Source organism: Channa argus, chromosome 2 (assembly GCF_033026475.1).
Source record: "Channa argus isolate prfri chromosome 2, Channa argus male v1.0, whole genome shotgun sequence".
Taxonomy (NCBI): domain Eukaryota; kingdom Metazoa; phylum Chordata; class Actinopteri; order Anabantiformes; family Channidae; genus Channa; species Channa argus.
The window spans coordinates 28648233-28674020 of NC_090198.1; the positions used below are offsets into that span (position 1 = coordinate 28648233).

The 25788-nt window shown below is 42.9% G+C and overlaps 4 protein-coding genes across 9 annotated transcripts; all 4 read left to right on the plus strand.

Moving 5' to 3' along the window:
• The first annotated feature begins 852 nt into the window (after positions 1-852).
• Positions 853-13173, plus strand: zdhhc7 (zinc finger DHHC-type palmitoyltransferase 7). Of its 6 annotated transcripts, none has more exons than XM_067489721.1 (8): positions 853-1035; positions 2148-2230; positions 6166-6345; positions 7382-7500; positions 7713-7815; positions 8397-8478; positions 8927-9057; positions 10184-13173. In XM_067489721.1, the coding sequence occupies exons 3-8, from the start codon at positions 6172-6174 to the stop codon at positions 10364-10366; spliced, it is 792 nt and encodes a 263-aa protein (XP_067345822.1). In that variant the 5' UTR covers positions 853-1035; positions 2148-2230; positions 6166-6171; the 3' UTR covers positions 10367-13173. The 6 variants fall into 6 exon arrangements, with proteins under 6 accessions (XP_067345822.1, XP_067345793.1, XP_067345804.1 ...); XM_067489692.1 differs by having other exon boundaries at positions 6171-6516; XM_067489713.1 differs by having other exon boundaries at positions 854-1035; positions 6166-6516; positions 7382-7506; positions 7719-7815.
• A 151-nt stretch (positions 13174-13324) lies between these two features.
• On the plus strand, positions 13325-16300 carry LOC137106425 (leukotriene B4 receptor 1-like). Its single transcript, XM_067489654.1, has one exon. It carries the CDS (start codon positions 14656-14658, stop codon positions 15670-15672), a length of 1017 nt encoding a protein of 338 aa, XP_067345755.1. The 5' UTR covers positions 13325-14655; the 3' UTR covers positions 15673-16300.
• A 114-nt stretch (positions 16301-16414) lies between these two features.
• Positions 16415-20097, plus strand: LOC137106434 (leukotriene B4 receptor 1-like). The gene has a single exon (XM_067489665.1). The coding sequence runs from the start codon at positions 18494-18496 to the stop codon at positions 19496-19498; it is 1005 nt and encodes a 334-aa protein (XP_067345766.1). The 5' UTR covers positions 16415-18493; the 3' UTR covers positions 19499-20097.
• Positions 20098-23055: 2958 nt separating this feature from the next.
• LOC137108570 (leukotriene B4 receptor 1-like) lies at positions 23056-24525 on the plus strand. The gene has a single exon (XM_067493331.1). The coding sequence runs from the start codon at positions 23078-23080 to the stop codon at positions 24080-24082; it is 1005 nt and encodes a 334-aa protein (XP_067349432.1). The 5' UTR covers positions 23056-23077; the 3' UTR covers positions 24083-24525.
• Positions 24526-25788: the final 1263 nt, after the last annotated feature.

Genomic DNA, 25788 nt, shown 5'->3' on the forward strand with positions numbered 1-25788 from the left:
GCAGACACCTTTACTTAAAGATCTAAAACAAGGTCAGACAATAAAGACATTGATTGTTTCTCACACGGCATGTTTGGCTTTTGGCACAAATGACAGTTTGTGGTTGATTTTGGTGCCCAGGTCTTCGAAGGACTCTACTGTTTCTACAGTCTGTCCATTTGTCACAGTGGGGACACAACCTGCTCCACATCACCCAAACTCTATGTTTATCTTGATAGTTAGAATATGATAGACGCTAATATCTTGCATGCTTGGGAACTGTGATCTTCTTAACAAGTTATACATATCTTAATCCTGGCTTTTAAAGATGTGTTTTTTATGTGGTAGCAGATTCTCTATCCAGAGCACAATAACTTCATAAATGATGATAAATTATTATGGATTGATTAGTACAAGTAAGTGGTTAAAATGAGCTGCCTGTTTAGCATTTGTGCTACTAGAATCTGCACTAGACTTGCATATTCAGTGTCATATTCAAAGGTGTGTAAAAATCTTTTTTAGTTAGAGTAACTGGCTTTTTATGCAAACTTTTACAGCATCTACGCTACTTAATACTTCAACTTGAGTAAAGAATTTAAGTGATACTTTTCAGGTCAAGTTGTCTGTTACACACTTGAGTGTTGGGTTTGTGTACTTCTGCCACCTCTGGATATTTACACTTTAGTATTTCAAAGTTTTGTTGGGGGGGGGGGGGGGGGGTGTCATGCTTTGATTTTTATCCAATAGCACTCGCGAGTGGACAACTGAGATTATCGCAGTCCTGTGGATGTAACGCTTCCACAGTCCACCGAGTGGCGCTGTTTGATCAAACTGTATTTTCACGGACGTCCACGAACGCTAGCGGGGAAAGCCGAGGCGAACCCCGGAAGTTCCGTCGTCGGTCAGCCCTGCCGTCAGTCAGCCCCCTTCGAGCGATGTGTTGCTGCTGCTCCTGCTGCTGTGGGTACTGCTGCGTTGCAGCCGGAGTTCGCCTCGATCGGCACATCAACATGTATTAACAAGACGCCCCCAACGTAGGATACTGGAAATATTAAGGTATGTTAATTCAGCTCTGGGTTCTCACTCGTCTCTCTCATACCGTGTTAGCATGCTAGCTGCAGTAGCTCTCGGTAGCGGCTAGTGAGCGAGAGAGATTTACTGAGCGGCATGTGAAGTGTCAGGCTCGCAAGCTGCTGTAGCCGGTGTGTACGTGTGGATTTGTGCGTGCGTGCGTGTGTGGGTGTGTTAGGGTTTCAGTTTCAGTCACGACCTTTACTGTTATCATTGCAGCAGGGGGGGACAATATAGGTCAGTGCCCCGAGCTTTCTAATAGTAACTGATGGCTTTACTAAAGTGAGATGGCGGATGATGAACCAGAATGGTGGTGATTTAGAGGCTGGTCGATGTGCAGAGGAGATCGGCTCTCGGTCACTTTGTGCACGGTATAAAAACATTTCAGTGTAGTAAGCTTTCGCCCAGCATGTACTGACATGCACGTTTGTGGTTTGGCTGCGCGACGTTGGCGTCTACGGCAGAGCGCAGAACGTGCTTGCAGTGTCACCACTTAGCCACGAACAGCCAGGATGCTGGGTTGGTTTCCTGGGAGGAACCGGGGGGGGGGAACCGTTGCAAAATCGTGGACACCACGCAGTCTCATTCGGCTGTAGAGAGACATGTGGTAATGTGGGGAAACTATTAAAGGATGCGTTCACTAAGATTTTCCAGTCTAGTCTCTTGGCCACATGTTGAAAATGCCCCCCAAAAATGTATTTTTCCATTAACCCCTCTACATTTTTGGGAATGATCAAGGACAAAATGCACGCATCCTGTTTTGTGCAAGAATATACACTATATTGCCAAAAGTTTTCGTTCACCCATCCAAATAAATGAATTCAGGTGCACAAAGGTCCATAAAGACATGGACGAGTGAGTTTGGTGTGGAAGAACTTGACTGGCCTGCACAGAGTCCTGACCTCAAACCGATAGAAACCTTTGAAATGAATTAGTATTTCATGTATTTCATAAACGCACTGTTCAAGTCTTTTTTATGATATCTACTTCATTGATCTAAGTCACATTGCTGAAGCTCACGCGCTCAGTAAACTGTCAACCATGTGTACCTGTGTTCATACAAATACGTCAACACCAAACCTATTTCTGTTTTGTAGGTCTCAGCCTATATAGGTGCAACTTCATCCTGCTCCAGGAAACTCAAACCGCAGCATGTTATTGTGAAAAGGGAACATATTAGGTGGGTGAACTCTCTACATGTCTTTTGTTTTCGCTGCCTTTTCAGAGCAGTGTGTAACACCGGCAAATGTGTTGATCGCGTCTACTAAAACTGGAAGAGTGGCATTCCTCATTTTGGCTGAGGCTAACAAAAAGGAGGGTTTCCAGGGAGCAGTAAACACATTCCACAGTCTCCTCACAGAGAGCGTTTCTTTATGTTTTACCCGCGGTTTTTTGTTAAAAGAAAAACTTGCCCGTAAACTAACAAAAACGTTAACCTCAGCCTTTAAAGACGTGATGTGGAGTCACTTGGCCTTTATTTTTTTCATAAATCACTATTATATCAAGACAATTGTCAACTCCGTTTATGGGAAAAATATGTTTGTGTGTTTGCAATCTTGAGGTTTAAACTGATCAGCAACATTAACCGAATCATGTCTCCACAGCCGGACATGCAGCAAGATGTGATACTGTAGACTGTGTGCAGAGGTGGTAGAAGTAAACTAACTCAGAACCCTAATAAAAGTGCAAGTATTGACGTAAAAAAACCTCTTGGGGACGAGTATTACTTCTTCATTTTGCTTAAAGTACAAAGGTACTCCACCAATAAAACAATGTATTTAAAAAAAATACTAGTCATAGTAATTATGGCAAAACTCATACAGTATTTAATAAAAATTAAAGGTCAAAGCTTACTGCTGATAAAAGTGGACCACTTTTCAACCACTCTATGTGCAGACAGGTGGTTAACTTCTAAAGATATGTTAGCATTTTTTTTTGCTCCTAATATTGAATGTTTTTACGTAGTCGGCAGTAAAATAATGGCTCATAAAGCACATGGATTCTGTGTGTAATGTCACTCGGTGTTAAATTCCTGCGTAATTTAATAAGTTGCGTCAGTGTTTCCACCCAGGGAATGGTTTTATTTTTGCCTTTTGCTCTTTTCAGAAAGAATAATACTATTTCAGCCATTAAGCTGTGTGGCCATTTTGGCGGTGAAGCATAAAAGGCTTCCGTAATTGTTTGATCTAATTTTCCCGGACAGGGCTATGACTTTGTTTATGATGACTCTGCACGGTTGATGCGTCCGCTGGTCGTGTCAGAGAGAAGAGCGATGAGGAGAGGGACCGTTGCCTCAGACAGCTGGACATGTAGCTGCCGTGGCTTTAATGGACCTCGCTTTCATTGATCAGAGAAAAATCAATAAGCCTCAAACTGGCTGAAATAAAAGTGTTTCTCTGGCCTGTTAGGGATGAGGCAGTTGTTTTTCCTTTGGTTCACGCTGCTGAGTAGAAAACAACACTTTTTGTAATTGAATTCACAAATTCTAACATGCATCTACTGTCAGGTCCACTAACACAAAGAGAACGATCCTTTTCAGGCAGATTATCTTCCCATTGATCGCATCTCCGTAATAATTAATGGTAATCAAGTTTCCTCGATGCAAAGTAAATGTCGTTCTCTGATTAATCACAGCTGAAGCCAGTTCAGTGAGTCACTCTCATTTTCTGTGGCGAGTCTTTCAAAGCCTGATAAAACTTGTCACTTACAGCAACGTTGCTATTAGGATCTAGACACTAGCCTCTGTAATTTTAACCCGGTTTAACGAAGCACGTTCTGATTTCGTTTTTACTGCAGAAAAATGTCATCTTCACAATCTAATTTAAAGCTGTTATTTTGCACACTTTGCTCATTTGCTGACAAGTGTTTGCATTTTCCCTGATTTCATTGTTTAGCGGGGTATTAAATGTCGGCATACACAGAAAAAAATGAACAAGGTGTTACAGTGTCTCTTCTCGTATCACTGGGGTGACAAAGGTTTTTTTTGTTGCAACTGTTTGCAATTTAATAATTTATCTTTTCGTAACTACCAAGACTCCAAAAGTGCGATGTTACTGCAGAATCTGTACGAGGTGTTTGGTCTGTGCCTCTATATGAAATGTGCGTCTGTGTGACACACAGTCCAAACACACACTTCTGACTTACAACATTTGTTTGTGGAGTTCAGCTCTACGAGGCAAAGCTCTCTCCTCCCCTGTGGCGCGTCTATTTTGCAAGCAATTTCAGGGGAAGTCGCTGACACGAAATGTTTTTGGATGCAAGCAGAAACGAACGGCAGCCTGGGCAGCTACTCAGCTGAAGACTGACAGCTTAGCTCTGCACCATCCGTCTCACTGGGAATGTCCCCTTCTCATTAAATGCTTAGCAAAGAGAAGCAGACTTCAAACTCTACCAGAACACCCCACCAAAGTGTGTGTGTGTGTGTGTGTTACTTTCTTAACAGAGGAAACCTCACATATTTGGGATATTGTGTCGAGTCAGTAAGCCACTGAGACCTTGGATGTTCGTGTTGCTGTTTCTGTCTCGGTTTCAAAACCTCACACCCACGAGTATCGGACCAATCAGTGTGCGAATTAAGCTAGTGCTAAGTTGAAACTTGGGATCAGTCCTCCCTTTTCCCTCTTTTCTACAGCTTTACTTCCCTCTTTCCACTTAGCTACTCTCTGCGCAGGCCTACGTTAGTGTAGTTATGAATTTACAATGAATACGAAGCTGCCAAAGGTGGAACTTAGCAGAAATTGCAGCTTTTCTCTGATTGGTCTCTGCACCGCTGGCAGTACCGTTCGGTGAGCGTGTGTCAGCAGAGGTTTGCAGCGCACTACTAATAAAGCAATGTGTGAAGACTATAGTTCCTGAACCTTCACAAATTACTACATGCCCTCACATCAGACTTGTAATCAACCCTGGTCCCAATGGTGGAAACACAAGTAGAGGGACTAAGCTTCGGAAAAGGTTTCCTGAGGGGAAATTGATGGAAATGTGGGTACTGCATATGTTGTATTTTATTAAAGTAGCATCTCTTTTTAGTGGCATTTTAAAATGTCTTTAAAGACTTTAAAAAAAAAGTCTATTTTTGTGTTGTAAGCTTCCTCGTGTGCTTTTACGCCAACGAAACCCCAAACCACAGACTCTTAAGTATGTTTGTATTCTGCCCTGCGTGTTGTCTTGGTTTACTTACTGAGTCACAGTGCAGTCTGCCGCCAGCAGGTAACTGGGTCTACAGATTATTATTAGCCCGCATTTTTCATGCTGCAGGATCGCTTCTGGAAAGGAACCGGGGCAGCCATTGATTTATCTTGAAGCCTGTTCTCCCAGGCTGGTCCTCGATGTTCTCTGGTGACCTTGACATAAAGCTCGAGTGACTCATGTCTCATGTAATAACAGCTGCATGAGTCACAGGGCCCTGAGCTTGAAGGTTGACCTTTTGTTTAGACACTGTCTTTACCCTGATAATTGGGAGCCAGTGGAACTATTTTCATTTAAGGACTAAGTAGTGTCCTACTTTTGCAGTGTGTCCTGCACTGTTGGCTCTAGATGGACCCCCCCCCCACCCCAATCAGCCGTTTCAGCATGTTGAATCTCAGTCGTCTCCCATTGGTGAGACCGCTCGGATTGGCTGTTCAGCTTAGCCAATCAGTATAATAATGTGTAATATAACTCACTATCGGACACATTGTTAATTCTTGCAAACATCTGTGGTGACGCTGCTTTGTTTATCAGATCTGCTTCTCTCTCCTCCTGCCACTCAAACGCAGAACATGCAGCGCTACATGCGCCTCATCTGTCGTCTTTGTGGTGTGTTTACGTGCCACTTGTTGGCCCAGACAAAAGGCAACAATGAGCTGACACAGCAGTCAGACTTCGTCGCCTCTAGTTCTTTGATGTCGGCTTGGTGTGTTTTGGCCCTTCTTATACAGTATGTTTAAAAAATATTTAAAAATGTTTCACCCGGTTTCTCTGGTTCAGATGTTTTTCATGTTAAATTAGAGAGTTTTTTTTCTTACTCTGATCAAGGGTGTGAGGGCAGAGGGGGTGCAAGTATACTGTGAACATTTTAAAGCCATTGGAGGAATATTTGTGATTTGTGATTTATTTCCCCCCCCCCTCTCTCGCTAGGGCAGAATGCAGTCCTCCAACCACCGACTGCGAGATATGGAGCAGCACCACCCGCTGCTGTCGGCTGGTGCAGATGTAGAGACGGGGAGTCTAGCAGCTGGAGTGATGGTCGGGGGTCCACACGCTGTTCACACCGCAGGGAACCGCACACTGTGGTTCATTCAGGACAGCTGCGGTATGGTGTGTGCAACCATGACCTGGTTCCTGGTGCTTTACGCTGAGTTTGTGGTGAACTTTGTTATGCTGCTGCCCGCCAAGAACTTCTGGTACTCACTGTTGAATGGGGCCACCTTCAACTCCTTCGCCGTGCTCGCATTGGCCTCACATCTGCGCACGATGTTGACCGACCCGGTAAGGATGTTAAAAAAGGTCAAAGCGTGCACGGTTGAGTGAGAAGGACAAAGCAGGGTTTCAAAGTGAAGAAGAGGTAGAGGACACATGGAAAGACTCAGTGACGAAGACAAAACATTGGTGTTTACATAACAGATGCAGTACAAAAAAGGAACACAGCGTGGGTAGGAATCACCGCCGTGGTGAGACGCTTGTAGTTGCTCAGTGATGTAATCTGGGAAACTGAGCTGAGGGCAGTGTGAGAGAGGCCTCAGTGTTAGGCCTGTAGAGCAGCCTTCAAAACAGAGTGAACGTAATCTGCAGTGATACATACATTTGTTGACGGTAGTCATGGTTTTCAACCAAGCATTTCGCTTGTAATATCTATCTATTAATAGATAGATATAATAGATCTACTAATAACTATAATATCTGAAAAGATAGTCAAACTTAAACGCCACAGGGGGGATTCTGCACTTTGTTACTGATTCTTCTTGAATTCATGTTACGTGGGGAGTTGGGGGTCAAATAGTGTTTCTGACATGCTAGATAAGTGATGACAGCTCCACAGCAGCCCAGCCCTAAAATTCCCAAATAGCACGCAGCAGGTCGTGCAGCAGCGTATCAACATTAGGTTTCAGCTAAGCTGTAAAGGTGTGTATCACTGTAGGACTAGTTAGACTCACACTGCTTCTGATTCATTTATGCAACGGTCACATCGTCGGTTCCCAGACCAGAGAGAGAACTTTGCCCAAGACCATACAAAAACAAAGAAAGGCAGAGGTTACACATTCAGTCACAATCAAATATCCAGTGCTATAGCTACAATGTGACGTCCATAGACCTTTTAGCATAGACATTTCTAACCGTTCTTTTTCCATCTTAGGGTGCAGTTCCTAAGGGCAATGCAACCAAGGAGTACATGGAGAGCCTGCAGCTGAAGCCCGGTGAAGTCATCTACAAGTGCCCGAAGTGTTGCAGCATCAAGCCTGAGAGGGCTCACCACTGCAGGTCGGTCAAACTGCTGCGGCAAAGTGAGAACGCATTTAGAAGCCACTGTTCATTTACCGTACGCTTTAGCAGGAAAGATGTGTTTTTAAAAAAAAAAAACAAAAAAACATCTGTATACAAATATTTTGTGTATATAGGAGCAGATCAGTTGAAGAGATTAGCATTAGTCATGGTGTCTTTATGCATTAACATCTTCTCTCTCCTACCTGCAGTATTTGTAAGAGATGCATTCGGAAGATGGATCACCACTGCCCTTGGGTCAACAACTGCGTGGGAGAAAAGAATCAGAGATTCTTTGTCCTTTTCACTGTGAGTTCACAGACGTGCTCGTGGAGTTGCTATTTAGTTCTAACAAGAGGAAGCTCTAGAAATGGACATTTTCATTGGTAATTCGGTTGAATCGTCATCACATTACACGGTCAGGCTGGACATTCTCACCCCATTGTAAATCGCCCATGTGCTCATGTTTCATGACGAAATAACAAGCTGAGGTTCACAGTTCTGCTATAGTATAGTGCACAGCAGACATACGTGGACTCTCGCAGTCATTTGTGACTCTTGTCAACATCAGCACTTTTTTTTTTTTTTACGGCTTCATATACTGGCTGAGACATTTTTCATGACAGCAACATAAAACCTGTGACACACGGCAGAACAGGACAAGGTCACCTGTGTGGTTAAATGTCTACTCTGCTCTCCTCTGGCTAGAGGGGTTGACAGTAAAAAAATAATTCATTACCTGACGTCGAATGTTTCATCAACGGGAATATAAAATACGTGAACGCCTGAATAGCTCATAAAGTAACGTAGGCTGCCTTAGCACAACATGTAGCGTGCACACCGACCTTGTGAGATGAGAGAGATGCAACTGATTTTTCCACTTTCCACAGATGTACATAGCCTTGATTTCGGCCCATGCCCTGGGTCTCAGTGGTATGCACTTCTTCACCTGTGTCAAAGTCCAGTGGAACGGTAAGGCCTCTCTGTCTTGCAGCATCAACTGTAAACATGAGTTTCGGTTAAAAATGTGGCAGAGGGTAGAGTTTAGGTCTGAAATACAGCTATTTTTACAAGTGACAGTGACAACTTATCGGAGGAAGTTTACAAGTTGAGCAACACAGTCATGGCAGAGCTGCTGCCGTTGATCGTCTCCCGCTCCTGTTCTCTGCAGGCATGAACCCGAAAACAGATTTGATTTGTCCCTTAGAGCTCTTAGAGCTTTTACTGCCCTCTGCAGGTCGGCAGCTCCCTCAGGAAGGAAACCTTCTGCAGCAGTGTCTTCTCCAGTTGCCAGTTCACTAGAGCCTTGTTTGGGCCCTTTGCCGACGTTGTTATTCCTGTAAAGCCAGTGAATATGAGCCTTTGAAATCTGTGTAAAATGCAAAAATGTCACTAGCCCTTCTTCTCTTCTTGTCACCAGAGTGCAGTGACTTCTCTCCGGGGGTCTCTGTGTTGCTCCTGATCTTCCTCTGTCTCGAAGCCATCCTCTTCCTCACTTTCACAGCTGTGATGTTTGGTACACAGATCCACTCCATCTGCAATGATGAGACGGTCAGTATTCACTGCAGCCCACACGCTTTGTTCCCCTCCCAGACTTGTGTTTGTGCCAGGAAGGATCACGTTACCTCTAGGAAAAAAGATGACGAGGGAATCTTAGTGTTGATAAAGGCCTTTGGCTCTTGAGATGAAGAGTCGCTTCAGAGAGTATTCAAACTCTTTCATTTTTCACACACACACACACACTAATTTGTTAGACATTGAGTTTTACATGTATTTATATATATATTTCACTATGATACCTAAAAATGAGTTATCAGGCTTTTCTCTGTTTGAAATAATTTAATAAATACATTTGAGTTAATCTGTAACTTTATTCAAACAGAAACACCATATCGGTGTTTAGCTAGCCCTGCTTTGAGATGCCCCTTTCAACTAAAAACCACTGGCCTCAAAGTGCTACAGAAACGATGTGAAAACTTCGTTTTGCCTTTTTGGATATGCAGCACATCGCTTTGAAAAGTGTTGCCAACTTAGTGACTTCTTAGACCCCTAGTGACAAATCTGGCATTTATTTATGTATTTGTTTTTTTCCCGCCATCAGCAAATGCTCTCACCTGAAGCTGAGACACCTTGATTCTCTGAGTGTGCACATGCCAATTTAATCGACCAATCAGAATCCAGAGAGAAGCGTGAATGAGCTGCGCATAGGCCAGTCACTGTTTCTCATCGTTTCTCTCCTTAAATTATGAGTTACATCACCAGAAAGCTGCCTTAATTCACCAGCATGTTCACTCGTCTCCCTGTTTTTCATGTAGGATGTCGCATCGCTCAAATGTTTTACTCAAACTGATCCTCCTCACAAGTTTGGTGCATTTTTTATTTTTTATTTTTCCCGGTTAGAGGCTCATCATGTACAGAACACGTTTAAAAAGGATGCAGTTTTTTGTTTCCACCACATCGAAGACATGCATTACATTAAAAGAAAAAGAAGCCGTAGCATTCTGGACAGTGCCACATGCTTTATCCATGCACCGGCTTAGCCACATAATCCAGAATCTGTAATGGGGGCTCGCAGAAAACCCTCCAGATAAACTCTGGAGCAGATCAGGATGGGCGAAGCTAAGTGATAACCTAGCGTGGAACCTTTCATTTACACATGGGTTTGAATTTGTTGCAGGAGATCGAACGTCTTAAAAATGAGAAGCCCACGTGGGAACGTCGCGTGAGATGGGATGGAATGAAAGCTGTCTTTGGAGGTCCGCCCTCTCTGCTGTGGTGCAATCCATTCACAGGCCTACGTCTGCGGCGGCTGCTGCTGTCGACCTATGGTCGCCGCGGCGGCTCCGAGTTTTCTGTCTGAGTTCAGGGCAGACGGATACAAATCACGAACACTGGATCTTCTGGAAAGCAAGATTTCTTCTTGCCTGGGACTCAGATGGACCCCTGCTTCCTGAGCCTGTCCCGTATGGGCGTGGGTGATGAGAGGACGGACTGCTCCAGTGGGACCCTAGGGCATCACAACCACCTTTTTTGCTCAACACCTGTGGTCTGCACAATAATGCTGAGCGACTGGAATATTTTAACACGAGCCACATTTTGGTTTGTTTGTGTGTTTTTCGGTAAAGCATGCAGTATGTTGCTCGAGCGAGTCATTAATCATTTTCTGAGACCGCCCAGGGTTCTGTTCGAACTCCTCACAAAGTTCACAGCATGAGCTGTTTTGTTTTCTCTTCTGCGCAAATGAGATTCAAGGTTCGGGTTTAAAGTATTTAGGGCGGGGCGGGGGGGGGGGAATCGGCAACGTATCTTTCATCATCACCGGACCCAGAAAGGTTCATCTAAATGTGGAAATGCTCGAAACTTTTCAGATGGACCCAGACAAGGGAATTAGTCAAGGACATGCACTACTTGCTGTACGTGGCACTTGAGAAGAAGCCCGAATGTGGAGCACGGTGGACATCGAGGGTGGAACTGTGCTGCTCTGATTTGCATGTCTTAACAGCTCAGTGAGTCTCAGCCCAGAAATGAAGCTTTCACTACCTTCAAGCGAGGTGGGAAACACAATCGCTGATCGCTGTTATTGTGAATCTTTGGGGGGTTTTTTGTTTTTTTTTAATCCAAATATGTTTTGTATCAGTCTTATGTATGTGTCCATTCCACCAGTCCTACTTGCTGCTCCACATCTTTGTCTCATTTACTGACTCCCGGCCACTGATATTCCTTCTTGTGTTTTAACCAAATGATTTCAGGTTGAACAACTTGACTGAACGCTAATAAGCTGGAATTTGTCCCCGGGAAATCTGGAGGCGTTTTCTGTGTATAGTAGGAATAACAGCTCAATAAGACTATAAATAGCATATAAATCCTTAAAAATAATAATAAAACAAAACCCACCCCCCTGAGACAAGAGCCAAATCTTAGACCTAGTGGCTTTGCATGCTTCTTGGCCAACGTGTGGTGCGGCATTTTGAAAAGAAGAACACTAGCACAACCTCCTTTGGCTCCTTTCGTGAGGTCATTCTGATCTGCAGAGCCAAACTTCATTGTGCAGCCAGCTTTGAATTTAAAAAGGAGCTTCTTCTCTGAAAGAGGCTCATTATTCAAGCTTTAATAGTGAACTCAGTCTCGGGGAGCTCAGCAGATGCTTGTGAGGCCTTTCGTATTTTACTCTAGAACTGTTCGGCCTGTGACACCTACCGTGGCAGGACAGTAGCAGTGTTGTTCCCACTGTTCAGTCAAGTGAATTCATCAGCCTAAAGGATTTTTTAAGTGTCATCTCATTTTATTACAACTTGTCTCCTATTTTTTTTACTCCACATGATTGATGCAGTGGCTCTTTGCAGACTGTGGCTTTTCGAATCGAGTTCAGGATTTCACGGCTCGATTGATGGACTGGCATTGTGTTGAAAAGTGTTAAATCTAGATTCTCAAGTTTAAATTATATCATGTGTCTGACAATATACTGATATTTTTTTTCCCCATCAGTGGTTTTCAGGAGAAGCAACTCCAATGTTTACACTAAATTATGATATCTAAAGCTTCTTTAGAATGTAAACTTGTCTATTTTGGGTATAAGTGACAAAGCACTGAAAGCTAGCTGATATCAGGGGATTTTAGTAAAGCTGGCCTCGTTCCTCCTTTTATTCTGCTGGACTACATCCCCTCTGCAAACGTTTTCTCCTGGATAAAATTCACTTTCTGAATCAAACAGCATCGTTTGTTTTGTCTCTGTATTCAACATGGTAAATTCAGCAAGTCCCTTTTCATGATCAGTGTTCTTTCTTTGTGTGTGTGTGTGTGAGTTACTGAACTAAAGGCATGTCCACAAAAACGATAGGAAGGTGCGGGGAAATGAAAGATTACGTACTCAGAAACATTAATTTCGCAGATGCTAATCAAGCTTTTATCCCATAGAGCTGCGGGTGTTGGTGGCAAAGTTGCATCCAGAACAAACCCAGTCTACATTAGAATACATCAAATACTTAAAGCAGGACAGAACACTGCAGAACTTTCAGTCGCATGTAGGAACTAGCAGACTATCAGAGCTGATTATTAATATTCCCGTACTGACATTTAAATAATGTCGGCTGGTGTATGCAGCTCATTCACAACAGTATTGTGTTCCAGTTCCATGACAAATGTTAGGATTCTCTTACAGGGTATTTAGTTTTACATTCATGCTCAGCAACAGAATTGGCGAACGATGACCAGTTTTGAAGGGTTGTACCAGTAATTGTATTTTAAGCCTTTCTCCTCTTTCTGCTGTAAAACTTTGACAAACAATGCAATCACTGTGTGTGTGTGTGTGGGAGGGGAGGGGGAGGGGAGGGGAGGGGAGGGGAGGGGAGGGGGAGGGGGAGGCGGTATGATTTGCAAAACTTACAGATAGAGAATATGGGAGAATCCTATTATGTATAGTAACAGTTCTTATTGGATGGATGTTTATTCACAGATTGACCATTAACATTGCCGTGGACAGTTTAACAATGTCCTGCTCGAAAGACAGTTTCTTAAAGTCCTTCAACTTTCTAAGCAAAGTATAAAGGGTACTGTTAACAGTATATAAATAGAATGTCCTATTCAGGTTTTTTAAATTAATGTGTCATAATCTTCTAATGTCATATCTTTAATGTCCTTCTTTTACATAATAAACTTGATGAATTTGAAGTTGTACATTGTGATTTCCTATCAGAGACTCTTCGTTCTCTCTGCTTCTGGGTTTTGTTGCTGCAGAGCATTTACGGGTTTCACAGTGACTAGACGGGCCTGGTTTGCACGTTTGTTCCCTTTTATACGGAATTGAGAAACAGGATACAAGAGAGAAAATGGAATTGGGGAAGCGAGTAAGACTATTGTTGTAGAATCACAGGAAAAAAGGATTAAAATAAAGCAGTCAAATATTTTGTTACCATAGATCATGTCGGTTCCCTTTTAGGAACAAGCTTTTCCCTGATGCTGTTCTGCCCGTCTGTGCATTGACAGCAGTCAGTACTACTACTCTCCTTTCGGCTTATCCCGTGAGTTCAGGGTCGCCACAGCGGATCATTGTCCGCATGTTGATTTGGCACAGTTTTTACGCCGGATGCCCTTCCTGACGCAACCATCCCCAATTTCTACCGGGCTTGGACCGGCACTGCATCGCTGGGGAGGGGGAATGAGCTGTTAGGGGTTCAGTGTCTTGACAGCAGTCAGTAATCGGACCTGATTTAAAGGAGAAATCCTGTCATTCTCCGTGTTGGGGTGGTTATCGCTGCTGCCTGCAGATACACGGTGCCCTGGTTAAATCCATCTGCCGGCTGTGGGCTTTGTCTGTGGAGTTTCCTCCAGGTGCTACAGTTTCCTCCCACAGTCCAAAGAAATGCACGTTAGGTTCATTGGTGACTGCAATTTGCCCATAGGTGTGTGTGAATGTGAATCCCTGTCTGTCTGTGTATGTCTCTCTGGCCCTGGAGACATGTCCAGGGTTTCTTTCCACGCACCCCAACGGGTCAAGGCAGATGGCCACCCACCCTGAGCCTGGTTCTGCTGGAGGTTGAATGATGGATGGATGAATGGTTCTGAGGGAAATGGTGAACAATGTCTCTCACTGAAAGACACCCTAAGGACAAATGAGCCAGAAGACGTTGATATCCCACTGAGGATGCAGTCACAAGCAGTGGGATATCAGAATGTCACCAAGGGAAGACCCCTGGTGACATTCTCTGCTCATTGGCCAAACATGACAGGAACATGTAATGCAGTGCTGTGGTTCTGCAATAAGTTTCGTTTGGGGAAGTTTATTCTGACAAATTTCTTAATACATTCTGCAAACAGGATTTTATTGGCCATTGTGCAGTACAGTATACATGAAAACAGGGTTTGTTCTGACTCACTTTGTGGAAGTGATTAACTTTATCTGGTTTTGATCTGTAACATAAAACCTGACGATAAATAAGGTGACAAAGAGGCCACAGTTGAGGCATTTGGGAGAATTTTGCTGATCAGTGTCATTGGCCTGAACTTCCTGTTGGGAGGAGATAAGAACATTAGATCACATGTGACTGAAACGGTGAGAAATCTTACAAAGTTAACTATAAAGGGAAGTCAAGACTTGCTATTGCAGCTCATTGTGTTTCTTTTCGTTCCGCTGAAATCACAAACGCTCGCAGCATGAACCACTCAGCTGAGGGGTCTTCTCTGGAGGAAATGGCCCAAGAGGAGGTTGACGGTGTGACGGCCGCTGCTTGCGTGATCCTGGGCCTGTCCTTCCTGATAGGAGCTCCGGGGAACCTGCTGGTGATCTGGACCATCCTGAGACACGTCAAACAGCGTTCACACACTGTGGTGCTCATCCTGCACCTGGCTATTGCCGACCTGCTGGCCGTCATCACCCTGCCTCTGTGGATCTACACACTTGCCAAGTCCTGGGAGTTCGGAGGGGCCTTCTGTAAAGTCTTGGTGTACATCATCAAAGTTTGCATGTTCAGCAGCATCTTCTTCATCACTCTTATGAGTGTGGAGCGCTTTCTGGCTATTTGCCATCCGTTTGGGTGGATGCGCTGGAAAACCAAGAGCGCCATGAAAAAGTGTCTCATAGTTTTGTGGCTCCTTGCTTTTGTCCTAGGACTGCCTGTTGTTGTGACCCAGCCTTTAAATGGTGACCAGTGCTTTTCTATCGAATTCAGTTCTGTGGGTACAGCAATCATCATCCTATGCCTGGATACTTTGGGGGGCTTCATTGTTCCTTTTGTCATTCTAATTATCTGCTACTGTCGAGTAGCAGCCACGCTCAAGAAGATGAGTTTCAACTCCAAACAGAAATCTGTGATTCTGGTCCACGCTGTGGTAATAGCCTTTACTCTGTGCTGGTTGCCTTACCACATCATCAACATCACCGACTTTGTTTGCATACTTGGATCAGGGATCGATCACAACTGTGTGTCTGAGAGTATTGTCTATGTCGCTGGGGCTCTTTGTTTCATCAGCAGTTCAGTGAATCCGGTGTTATACGCGTTCTTCGCGAGGAACATACAAGGAAGTCTTGGTGAATCTAGACTGGTCCGGCTGTTCCAGGAAATTGTCACTAACTCTGACAAACTCAGGGATGTGGAAGTACAGCAGCAGAGTGGGCAGAGGGCAGCAAATACCCAAGAAGAGATCGTGTCTGACTGTGTTGAAACTCCATAATCCCTGAAACTATGAATTTACTCTTCTGAGGTTAATTGAGGGACCAGACTTTATTGCAGAGACCTGATCCAGGGATTTGAAAGCCTGAAGAGAAGCCCTTGTTGCAGCCAAACCTATGACTGTGATCATGTGTATTGTAAAATGTTCACAATCACTTATTGTAAGTAATGAACTGTTTTCCACTGTAAATTACTATGTGCTAAATGTACTCAGTGTTCTTGTTGATTATTGAATCTTGAATAGTGGGACATTCTGTCTAGGAGAAATCCTGTCATTCTCCGTGTTGAGGTGGTTATCGCTGCTGCCTGCAGATACTAGGTGCCCTGGTTAAATCCACCTGCTGGCTGTGGGCTTTGTCTGTGGAGTTTCCTCCAGGTGCTCCAGTTTCCTCCCACAGTCCAAAGTAATGCACGTTAGGTTCATTGGTGACTCTAATTTGCCCATAGGTGTGTGTGAATGTGAAGGGTTGTCTGTCTGTGTATGTCTCTCTGGCCCTGGAGACATGTCCACGGTGCCTCTAGCCCAATGGTCCTGCAACCCTAAACAGGGTAGATTGATGATGGATGGATTGTCTAATTTCTTTGTATCAATTTTGTTTAATATAAAAATAAATCACCAAGTAGAGCACTCGGTCTGGCTGATGGGTTTTTAATCATTTTGGAAAACAGTGGAGGTCTATGGAACAGACAAATGAGCACATCCTGGGCTACGATCGGCCAAGTGTGAGTAGAGATTAGATTAGATGTTGGTTTTACTGTCATGTTTGTGGACGGTTTGATTCATTTAGAAAATCCTTGACAACTTAAAACCTCACAGATCAGTGTTTCAGTGTTAAATGTTGAAATATAAACCGATTGCAAATGTTTGAGTGTGGCTGCGTTTGACAGACAAATTAAGAACTAGTCTTTTTTTATTTCAGAGTTGTAAACGTTAGTTTATCTTTATAAATCTGTTGATGATGGTCCATTTCCATGCAGTACATTTGCACTGAGAGATGGTAAAAACATGAGGGGCTGCTGACCTGAATGTGAAGGTGTTATCAAATACTGAAACCACACAATAATTAAGCAAAAGTGCACAAAAATGCACCACAAACCATGAAAAAAACTATCTGTGCACACATCCCCATAGGTCATGATCAGATGAATCTGTGCATACAAACCAAATAAGAACCAGCTATTAGATCCTATTAGATATAATGGATTTGTTTTGTCGAACAAAACCAGAAGATACTAACCAGTTAGTCAAACCTCAGTCATGCCTAAAAGACATAAAGGCCTGGATGTGCTTTAATTTCCTACTTCTAAATTGAGACAAAACTGAAAGGATTGTATTTGGACCTAAAAATGTGAGAAATCCAGATTTGGGGGGCACAGACCCTCTCTACTTTTAAGGCTAGACTTAAAACCTTCCTCTTTGATAAAGCTGCTCAGTCAACCCCCCTCCCCCCCAAGTGCAATGAGCTCCTCTCTTTTCTCTCTATACATTTATATGCCACCACTGTATGACATTAACTTTGTGTCTTCTTTCTCCCCTAGTTGTCTTTCTCCTTCTCTGTCTCCCCGTCTCTGTCCCTCTTTGCAGGTGTCCCCAGGCTTTGAAGCTGTGTGTCTTCCAACTGGTCCTACCAACCTGCCCGATGTTTTGTTGTTGCTCTTTTCTGTTCTAGCTCCACTTTCCACTCACCCCAACGGGTCAAGGCAGATGGCCGCCCACCCTGAGCCTGGTTCTGCTGGAGGTTTCTTCCGTTAAAGGGCGTTTTTCCTCTCTACTGTTGCTTTGGGCTTGTTCAATGGGGACTTGTTGGGTTTCCTCTACATACCTGTATAGTCTTCACTTTGTTATGTAAAGTGCCCTCAGATGACGTTGTTGTGAATTGGCGCTATTTAAATAAAGTTGAATTGAATTAAAACATGCATAACTGTACACACACAACCAACAAGCAGGGCTGTGTTTAAACAGGCTACCAACACATGCAGGGGTCATGGGGGCTTAATAACACAGATCTGGTAGCACCTGTCTGCTAGAGGCAAAGATAAGTATGGACTCACATGAGTACAGTATCTCTATAGGCTCCTTGGTCCATATCTAAGCTACATTAGATGTTTTGGGTTATTTTTGTTGCAAAAATAAAACAGAAAAAACGCTGTGTTCTCAGGATAACAGGATTTCAACCTTTATTGCTACTAGAGCCTTGTCACATTTTGACTTTGAGGAATCTCCTTTGGTGGGATGACTGGTTCTGAGGGAAATGCTGAACAATGTCTCTCACTGAAAGACACCCTAAGGACAGACGGAAGACGTTGATGTCCCACTGCAGCTGTAGTCACAAGCAGTGGGATATTAGAATGTCACCAAGACCCTTGGTGAAATTCTCTGCTCATTGGCCAAACATGACAGAAACATTTTACCATGTAATGCAGTACTTTGGTTCTGCAATAAATTTCATTTGGGGAAGTTTGTTCTGATAAATTTCTTAATAAATTCTGCAAACAGGATGTTATTGGCCATTTTCCAGTACAGTATACATGAAAACAGGGTTTGTTCTGACTCGGTTCGTGGAAGTGATTAACTTTATGTGGTTTTGATCCATAACATAAAAGTTGAGGATAAATAAGGTGACAAAGAGGCCACAGTTGAGGCATTTGGGAGAATTGTGCTGATCAGTGTCACTGGCCTGCACTTCCTGTTGGGAGGAGATAAGAACATTAGATCACATGTGACTGAAACGGTGAGAAATCTTACAAAGTAAACTATAAAGGGAAGTCAAGACTTGCTATTGCAGCACATTGTGTTTCTTTTCATCACACACACTCGCAGCATGAACCACTCAGCTGAGAGGTCTTCTCTGGAGGAAATGTCCCTCGACGAGGTTGACGGTGTGACGGCCGCTGCTTGCGTGATCCTCGGCCTGTCCTTCCTGATAGGAGCTCCGGGGAACCTGCTGGTGATCTGGACCATCCTGAGACACGTCAAACAGCGTTCACACACTGTGGTGCTCATCCTGCACCTGGCTATTGCCGACCTGCTGACCGTCATCACCCTGCCTCTGTGGATCTGCTCTCTTTCCCAGTCCGACGGGATCCAGTGGACTACCTGTAAAGGCTTGGTGTACATCATCAAAGTTTGCATGTTCAGCAGCATCTTCTTCATCACTCTTATGAGTGTGGAGCGCTTTCTGGCTATTTGCCATCCGTTTGGGTGGATGCGCTGGAAAACCAAGAGCGCCATGAACAAGTGTCTCATAGTTTTATGGCTCCTTGCTTTTGTCCTAGGACTGCCTTTTGCTGTGACCGAGACTTTAAATAGTGACCAGTGCTTTTCTATCGAAGTCACTTCTGTGGGTCCAGCAATCATCATCCTATGCCTGGATACTTTGGGGGGCTTCATTGTTCCTTTTGTCATTCTAATTATCTGTTACTGTCGAGTAGCAGCCACGCTCAAGAAGATGAGTTTCAACTCCAAACAGAAATCTGTGATTCTGGTCCACGCTGTAGTAATAGCCTTTACTGTGTGCTGGTTGCCTTACCGCATCATCTACATCATTCACTTTGTTTGCTTACATGGATTAGGGAAGGATCACCACTGTGTGTCTGACAATATTGTCTATGTCGCTGGGGCTCTTTGTTTCATCAGCAGTTCAGTGAATCCTGTGTTATACGCGTTATTCGCAAGGAATGTACAAGAAGGTCTCGGGGAATCTAGACTGGTCCGGCTGTTCCAGGAAATTGTCACTAACTCTGACAAACTCAGGGATGTGGTAGTACAGCAGCAGAGTGGGCAGAGGGCAGCAAATACCCAGGAAGACTGTGTTGAAACTACATAATCCCTGAAACTCTGAATTTACTCTTCTGAGGTTAATTGAAGGACGCGACTTTATTGCAGAGACCTGATCCAGGGATTTGAAAGCCTGAAGAGAAGCCCTTGTTGCAGCCAAACCTATGACTGTGATCTTGTGTATTGTAAAATGTTCACAATCACTTATTGTAAGTAATGAACTGTTTTTTACTGTAAATTGCTATTTGTTAAATGTACTCAGTGTAAATAAATCACCCAGTAGAGCACTCGGTCTGGCTGATGGGTTTTTAATCATTTTGGAAAACAGTGGAGGTCTATGGAACAGACAAATGAGCACATCCTGGGCTACGATCGGCCAAGTGTGAGTAGAGATTAGATTAGATGCTGGTTTTACTGTCATGTTTGTGGACGGTTTGATTCATTTAGAAAATCCTTGACAACTTAAAACCTCACAGATCAGTGTTTCAGTGTTAAATGTTGACAGTTAAACCGATTGCAAATGTTTGAGTGTGGCTGCGTTTGACAGACAAATTAAGAACTAGTCATTTTTTATTTCAGAGTTGTAAACGTTAGATTATCTTTAAAAATCTGTTGATGACTTGTGTGGAGGAATGTGATGCAACTTGATGACTGAAATAAAAAAATAAAAAAACTTTTCTCACCCGTTTTTTACATTTTCAAAGTGTGCGTGTGCATGGCTCAGGATTTTGTACACACACTCGGCCATTAGGTGTGTTTTGTAATTTAAAGAGTAACTTTCCTGAGAAGTGGTGTCCACATATGTCAAGCTCAGTGTTGCAGTTTTGCTTCTGCCACAAATAAAAGTAAAACCTTTCAGAAGAAATTTAGGTCCATTTCCATGCAATACATTTGCACTGAGAGATGGTAAAAACATGAGGGGCTGCTGACCTGAATGTGAAGGTGTTATCAAATACTGAAACCACACAATAATTATGCAAAAGTGCACAAAAATGCACCACAAACCATGAAAAAAACTATCTGTGCACACATCCTCATAGGTCATGATCAGATGAATCTGTGCATACAAACCAAATAATAACCAGCTATTAGATCGTATTAGATATAATGGATTCTTTTTGTCGTACATTGTACAATTAGAAGTGTGACTGGTTATTTAAATGTAGACGTAGCTGGAGATTAAAAATTTACATGGGAACTTCTAAAAAAATGTGTGGTCAAAGGTTTGTCAACAGGAAATTAATAAGCAAAATGTGACATTTTTTAATAATTTCTAACTAATCAGGAATCTGCACAAAAAAAACCCTATTGTTCAGGCAGATTTGTGCCTGTTTGTGAATGTTTCTCAGTCACTTATCTTGTATTTTCTGTGGTTGATCGAGTGCAGAAACGTGCAAACTGCAGGAGTCACTCCCTGCTCCGTCAGTCTCCACCCGCACATCAAACTAGTGACAGTCAAACCTGAAGCTTACGAAGTAATAATGATTTGCCCTTAAGCCGTATCTCACCTTCTGGAAAGAAAAGGGAGATGATAACTCTTTATTTGTGGAGAAGCTCGATTTTCAGAAAATAGCAGCAAACAAAAATCACTGAGCAGCAATCACTTCATGACTTTCTTTATGACTAAAATTGTAGTTATTAGAGGAAATATTCACCAGATCTTCCCCTAAATATTACAGACGGATCTTCATGTACAACAGTCATCAATAAGACCACAATCCCTCTTAGACTGCTATTTACCCAAAGATCTCGCTGAGCTAACTTCAACAATTGCTTCTTCAAGAGTAACATGTCTTTTAGACCCTGTCCCAACAAATAGTTTAATGTTTTACCTTTAATGACATGTTCATATTAGATTTGATCAATCTATCTTTAGAAACTATAAACCAAAGGCCTGTAAAGTTGCTGTAATCAAATCTATACTTAATAAACCTTGTCTTGATCCAGGTGATTTAGCCAATTACAGACCAATATCCTACCCTCCATTTATTTCTGAAATCCTTAGAAATCTTGTCCCCAACAACCTTCTCTTGGCTTTAGATACTTGACTTGTGTCTATACTCGTCCTACTTGACCTTAGTGCTGCATTTGACACCTTTGACCACAACATTTTATTACAAACTCTGAAACGTAGATTTGGGATTAAAGGAACCGCACTGCACTGGTTTAAATGTTATCTGTCAGAAAGATTCCAATTTGTTCATGTTAATGATGAATCCTTTATATGCACAACAGTTCCACAGGGCTCTGTGGTACGACCAAGACGTTTCACTCTGTATATGTCACCTCTAGGCTACATTATGAGGAAACATTCCATAAACTTCCACTGCTATGCGGATGATTCCCTGCTCTATTTATCTGTGAAACCAGAAGATACTAACCAGTTAGTCAAACTTCAGGCATGCCTAAAAGACATAAAGGCCTGCTCAGTCAACCCCCCTCCCCCCCAAGTGCAAGGAGCTCCTCTCTTTTCTTTCTATACATTTATATGCCACCACTTTCCACTCACCCCAACGGGTCAAGGCAGATGGCCGTCCACCCTGAGCCTGGTCCTGCTGGAGGTTTCTTCTGTTAAAGGGAGTTTTTCCTCTCTACTGTTGCTTTGGGCTTGTTCAATGGGGACTTGTTGGGTTTCCTCTACATACCTGTATAATATTCACTTTGTTATGTAAAGTGCCCTCAGATGACGCTGTTGTGAATTGGCGCTATTTAAATAAAGTTCAATTGAATTAAAACATGCATAACTGTACACATACAACCAACAAGCAGGGCTGTGTTTAAACAGGCTACCAACACATGCAGGGGTCATGGGGGCTTAATAACACAGATCTGATAGCACCTGTCTGCTAGAGGCAAAGATAAGTATGGACTCACATGAGTACAGTATCTCTATAGGCTCCTTGGTCCATATCTAAGCTACATTAGATGTTTTGGGTAATTTTTGTTGCAAAAATAAAACAGAAAAAAACGCTGTGTTCTCAGGATAACAGGATTTCAACCTTTATTGCTACTAGAGCCTTGTCACATTTTGACTTTGAGGAATCTCCTTTGGTGGGATGACTGGTTCTGAGGGAAATCCTGAACAATCTCTCTCAGTGAAAGACACCCTAAGTACAGACGAAAGACGTTGATATCCCACTGCAGCTGTAGTCACAAGCAGTTCTCTTCCCTTGGTGACATTCTCTGCTCATTGGCCAAACATGACAGAAACATCTTACCATGTAATGCAGTGCTGTGGTTCTGCAATAAATTTCATCTGGGGAAGTTTATTCTGACAAATTTCTTAATAAATTCTGCAAACAGGATGTTATTGGCCATTTTCCAGTACAGTATACATGAAAACAGGGTTTGTTCTGACTCGGTTCGTGGAAGTGATTAACTTTATGTGGTTTTGATCCATGACATAAAAGTTGAGGATAAATAAGGTGACAAAGAGGCCACAGTTGAGGCATTTGGGAGAATTGTGCTGATCAGTGTCATTGACCTGCACGTCCTGTTGGGAGGAGATAAGACCATTGGATCACATGTGACTGAAACAGTGAGAAATCTTACAAAGTTAACTATAAAGGGAAGTCAAGACTTGCTATTGCAGCACATTGTGTTTCTTTTCATCACAAACACTCGCAGCATGAACCACTCAGCTGAGCAGTCTTCTCTGGAGGAAATGGCCCTCGAGGAGGTTGATGGTGAGACGGCCGCTGCTTGCGTGATCCTGGGCCTGTCCTTCCTGATAGGAGCTCCGGGGAACCTGCTGGTGATCTGGACCATCCTGAGACACGTCAAACAGCGTTCACACACTGTGGTGCTCATCCTGCATATGGCTATTGCCGACCTGCTGACCGTCATCACCCTGCCTCTGTGGATCTGCTCTCTTGCCCAGTCCGAGGGGATCCAATGGACCACCTGTAAAGGCTTGGTGTACATCATCAATGTTTGCATGTTCAGCAGCATCTTCTTCATCACTCTTATGAGTGTGGAGCGCTTTCTGGCTATTTGCCATCCGTTTGGGTGGATGCGCTGGAAAACAAAGAGCGCCATGAACAAGTGTCTCATAGTTTTATGGCTCCTTGCTTTTGTCCTAGGACTGCCTGTTGTTGTGACCGAGACTTTAAATGGTGACCAGTGCTTTTCTATCGAAGTCACTTCTGTGGGTCCAGCAATCATCATCCTATGCCTGGATACTTTGGGGGGCTTCATTGTTCCTTTTGTCATTCTAAGTATCTGTTACTGTCGAGTAGCAGCCACGCTCAAGACGATGAGTTTCAACTCCAAACAGAAATCTGTGATTCTGGTCCACGCTGTAGTAATAGCCTTTACTGTGTGCTGGTTGCCTTACCACATCATCTACATCATTCACTTTGTTTGCTTACATGGATTAGGGAAGGATCACCACTGTGTGTCTGAGAGTACTGTCTATGTCGCTGGGGCTCTTTGTTTCATCAGCAGTTCAGTGAATCCAGTGTTATACGCGTTATTCGCAAGGAATGTACAAGAAGGTCTCGGGGAATCTAGACTGGTCCGGCTGTTCCAGGAAATTGTCACTAACTCTGACAAACTCAGGGATTTGGTAGTACAGCAGCAGAGTGGGCAGAGGGCAGCAAATACCCAGGAAGACTGTGTTGAAACTCCATGATCCCTGAAACTATGAATTTACTCTTCTGAGGTTAATTGAGTGACCAGACTTTATTGCAGAGACCTGATCCAGGGATTTGAAAGCCTGAAGAGAAGCCCTTGTTGCAGCCAAACCTATGACTGTGATCTTGTGTATTGTAAAATGTTCACAGTCACTTATTGTAAGTAATGAACTGTTTTTTACTGTAAATTGCTATTTGTTAAATGTACTCAGTGTAAATAAATCACCCAGTAGAGCACTCGGTCTGGCTGATGGGTTTTTAATCATTTTGGAAAACAGTGGAGGTCTATGGAACAGACAAATGAGCACATTCTGGGCTACGATCGGCCAAGTGTGAGTAGAGATTAGATTAGATGCTGGTTTTACTGTCATGTTTGTGGACGGTTTGATTCATTTAGAAAATCCTTGACAACTTAAAACCTCACAGATCAGTGTGATGCAACTTGATGACTGAAATAAAAAAATAAAAAAACTTTTCTCACCCGTTTTTTACATTTTCAAAGTGTGCGTGTGCATGGCTCAGGATTTTGTACACACACTCGGCCATTAGGTGTGTTTTGTAATTTAAAGAGTAACTTTCCTGAGAAGTGGTGTCCACATATGTCAAGCTCAGTGTTGCAGTTTTGCTTCTGCCACAAATAAAAGTAAAACCTTTCAGAAGAAATTTAGGTCCATTTCCATGCAATACATTTGCACTGAGAGATGGTAAAAACATGAGGGGCTGCTGACCTGAATGTGAAGGTGTTATCAAATACTGAAACCACACAATAATTATGCAAAAGTGCACAAAAATGCACCACAAACCATGAAAAAAACTATCTGTGCACACATCCTCATAGGTCATGATCAGATGAATCTGTGCATACAAACCAAATAATAACCAGCTATTAGATCGTATTAGATATAATGGATTCTTTTTGTCGTACATTGTACAATTAGAAGTGTGACTGGTTATTTAAAGGTAGACGTAGCTGGAGATTAAAAATTTACATGGGAACTTCTAAAAAAAAATGTTTTTAAAAAAAAATTAATGTTTTACCTTTAATGACATGTTCATATTAGATTTGATCAATCTATCTTTAGAAACTATAAACCAAAGGCCTGTAAAGTTGCTGTAATCAAATCTATACTTAATAAACCTTGTCTTGATCCAGGTGATTTAGCCAATTACAGACCAATATCCTACCCTCCATTTATTTCTGAAATCCTTAGAAATCTTGTCCCCAACAACCTTCTCTTGGCTTTAGATACTTGACTTGTGTCTATACTCGTCCTACTTGACCTTAGTGCTGCATTTGACACCTTTGACCACAACATTTTATTACAAACTCTGAAACGTAGATTTGGGATTAAAGGAACCGCACTGCACTGGTTTAAATGTTATCTGTCAGAAAGATTCCAATTTGTTCATGTTAATGATGAATCCTTTATATGCACAACAGTTCCACAGGGCTCTGTGGTACGACCAAGACGTTTCACTCTGTATATGTCACCTCTAGGCTACATTATGAGGAAACATTCCATAAACTTCCACTGCTATGCGGATGATTCCCTGCTCTATTTATCTGTGAAACCAGAAGATACTAACCAGTTAGTCAAACTTCAGGCATGCCTAAAAGACATAAAGGCCTGCTCAGTCAACCCCCCTCCCCCCCAAGTGCAATGAGCTCCTCTCTTTTCTTTCTATACATTTATATGCCACCACT

Bases quoted from the DNA above. Each gene is read 5' to 3' on its own strand.
- zdhhc7 (XM_067489692.1), top strand. From the start codon at position 6,172: ATGCAGTCCTCCAACCACCGACTGCGAGATATGGAGCAGCACCACCCG. The intron at 6,517-7,381 runs GTAAGGATGTTA...TTTCCATCTTAG, and splicing joins GCACGATGTTGACCGACCCG to GGTGCAGTTCCTAAGGGCAA. The intron at 8,479-8,926 runs GTAAGGCCTCTC...TCTTGTCACCAG, and splicing joins TGTCAAAGTCCAGTGGAACG to AGTGCAGTGACTTCTCTCCG.
- LOC137106425 (XM_067489654.1), top strand. From the start codon at position 14,656: ATGAACCACTCAGCTGAGGGGTCTTCTCTGGAGGAAATGGCCCAAGAG.
- LOC137106434 (XM_067489665.1), top strand. From the start codon at position 18,494: ATGAACCACTCAGCTGAGAGGTCTTCTCTGGAGGAAATGTCCCTCGAC.
- LOC137108570 (XM_067493331.1), top strand. From the start codon at position 23,078: ATGAACCACTCAGCTGAGCAGTCTTCTCTGGAGGAAATGGCCCTCGAG.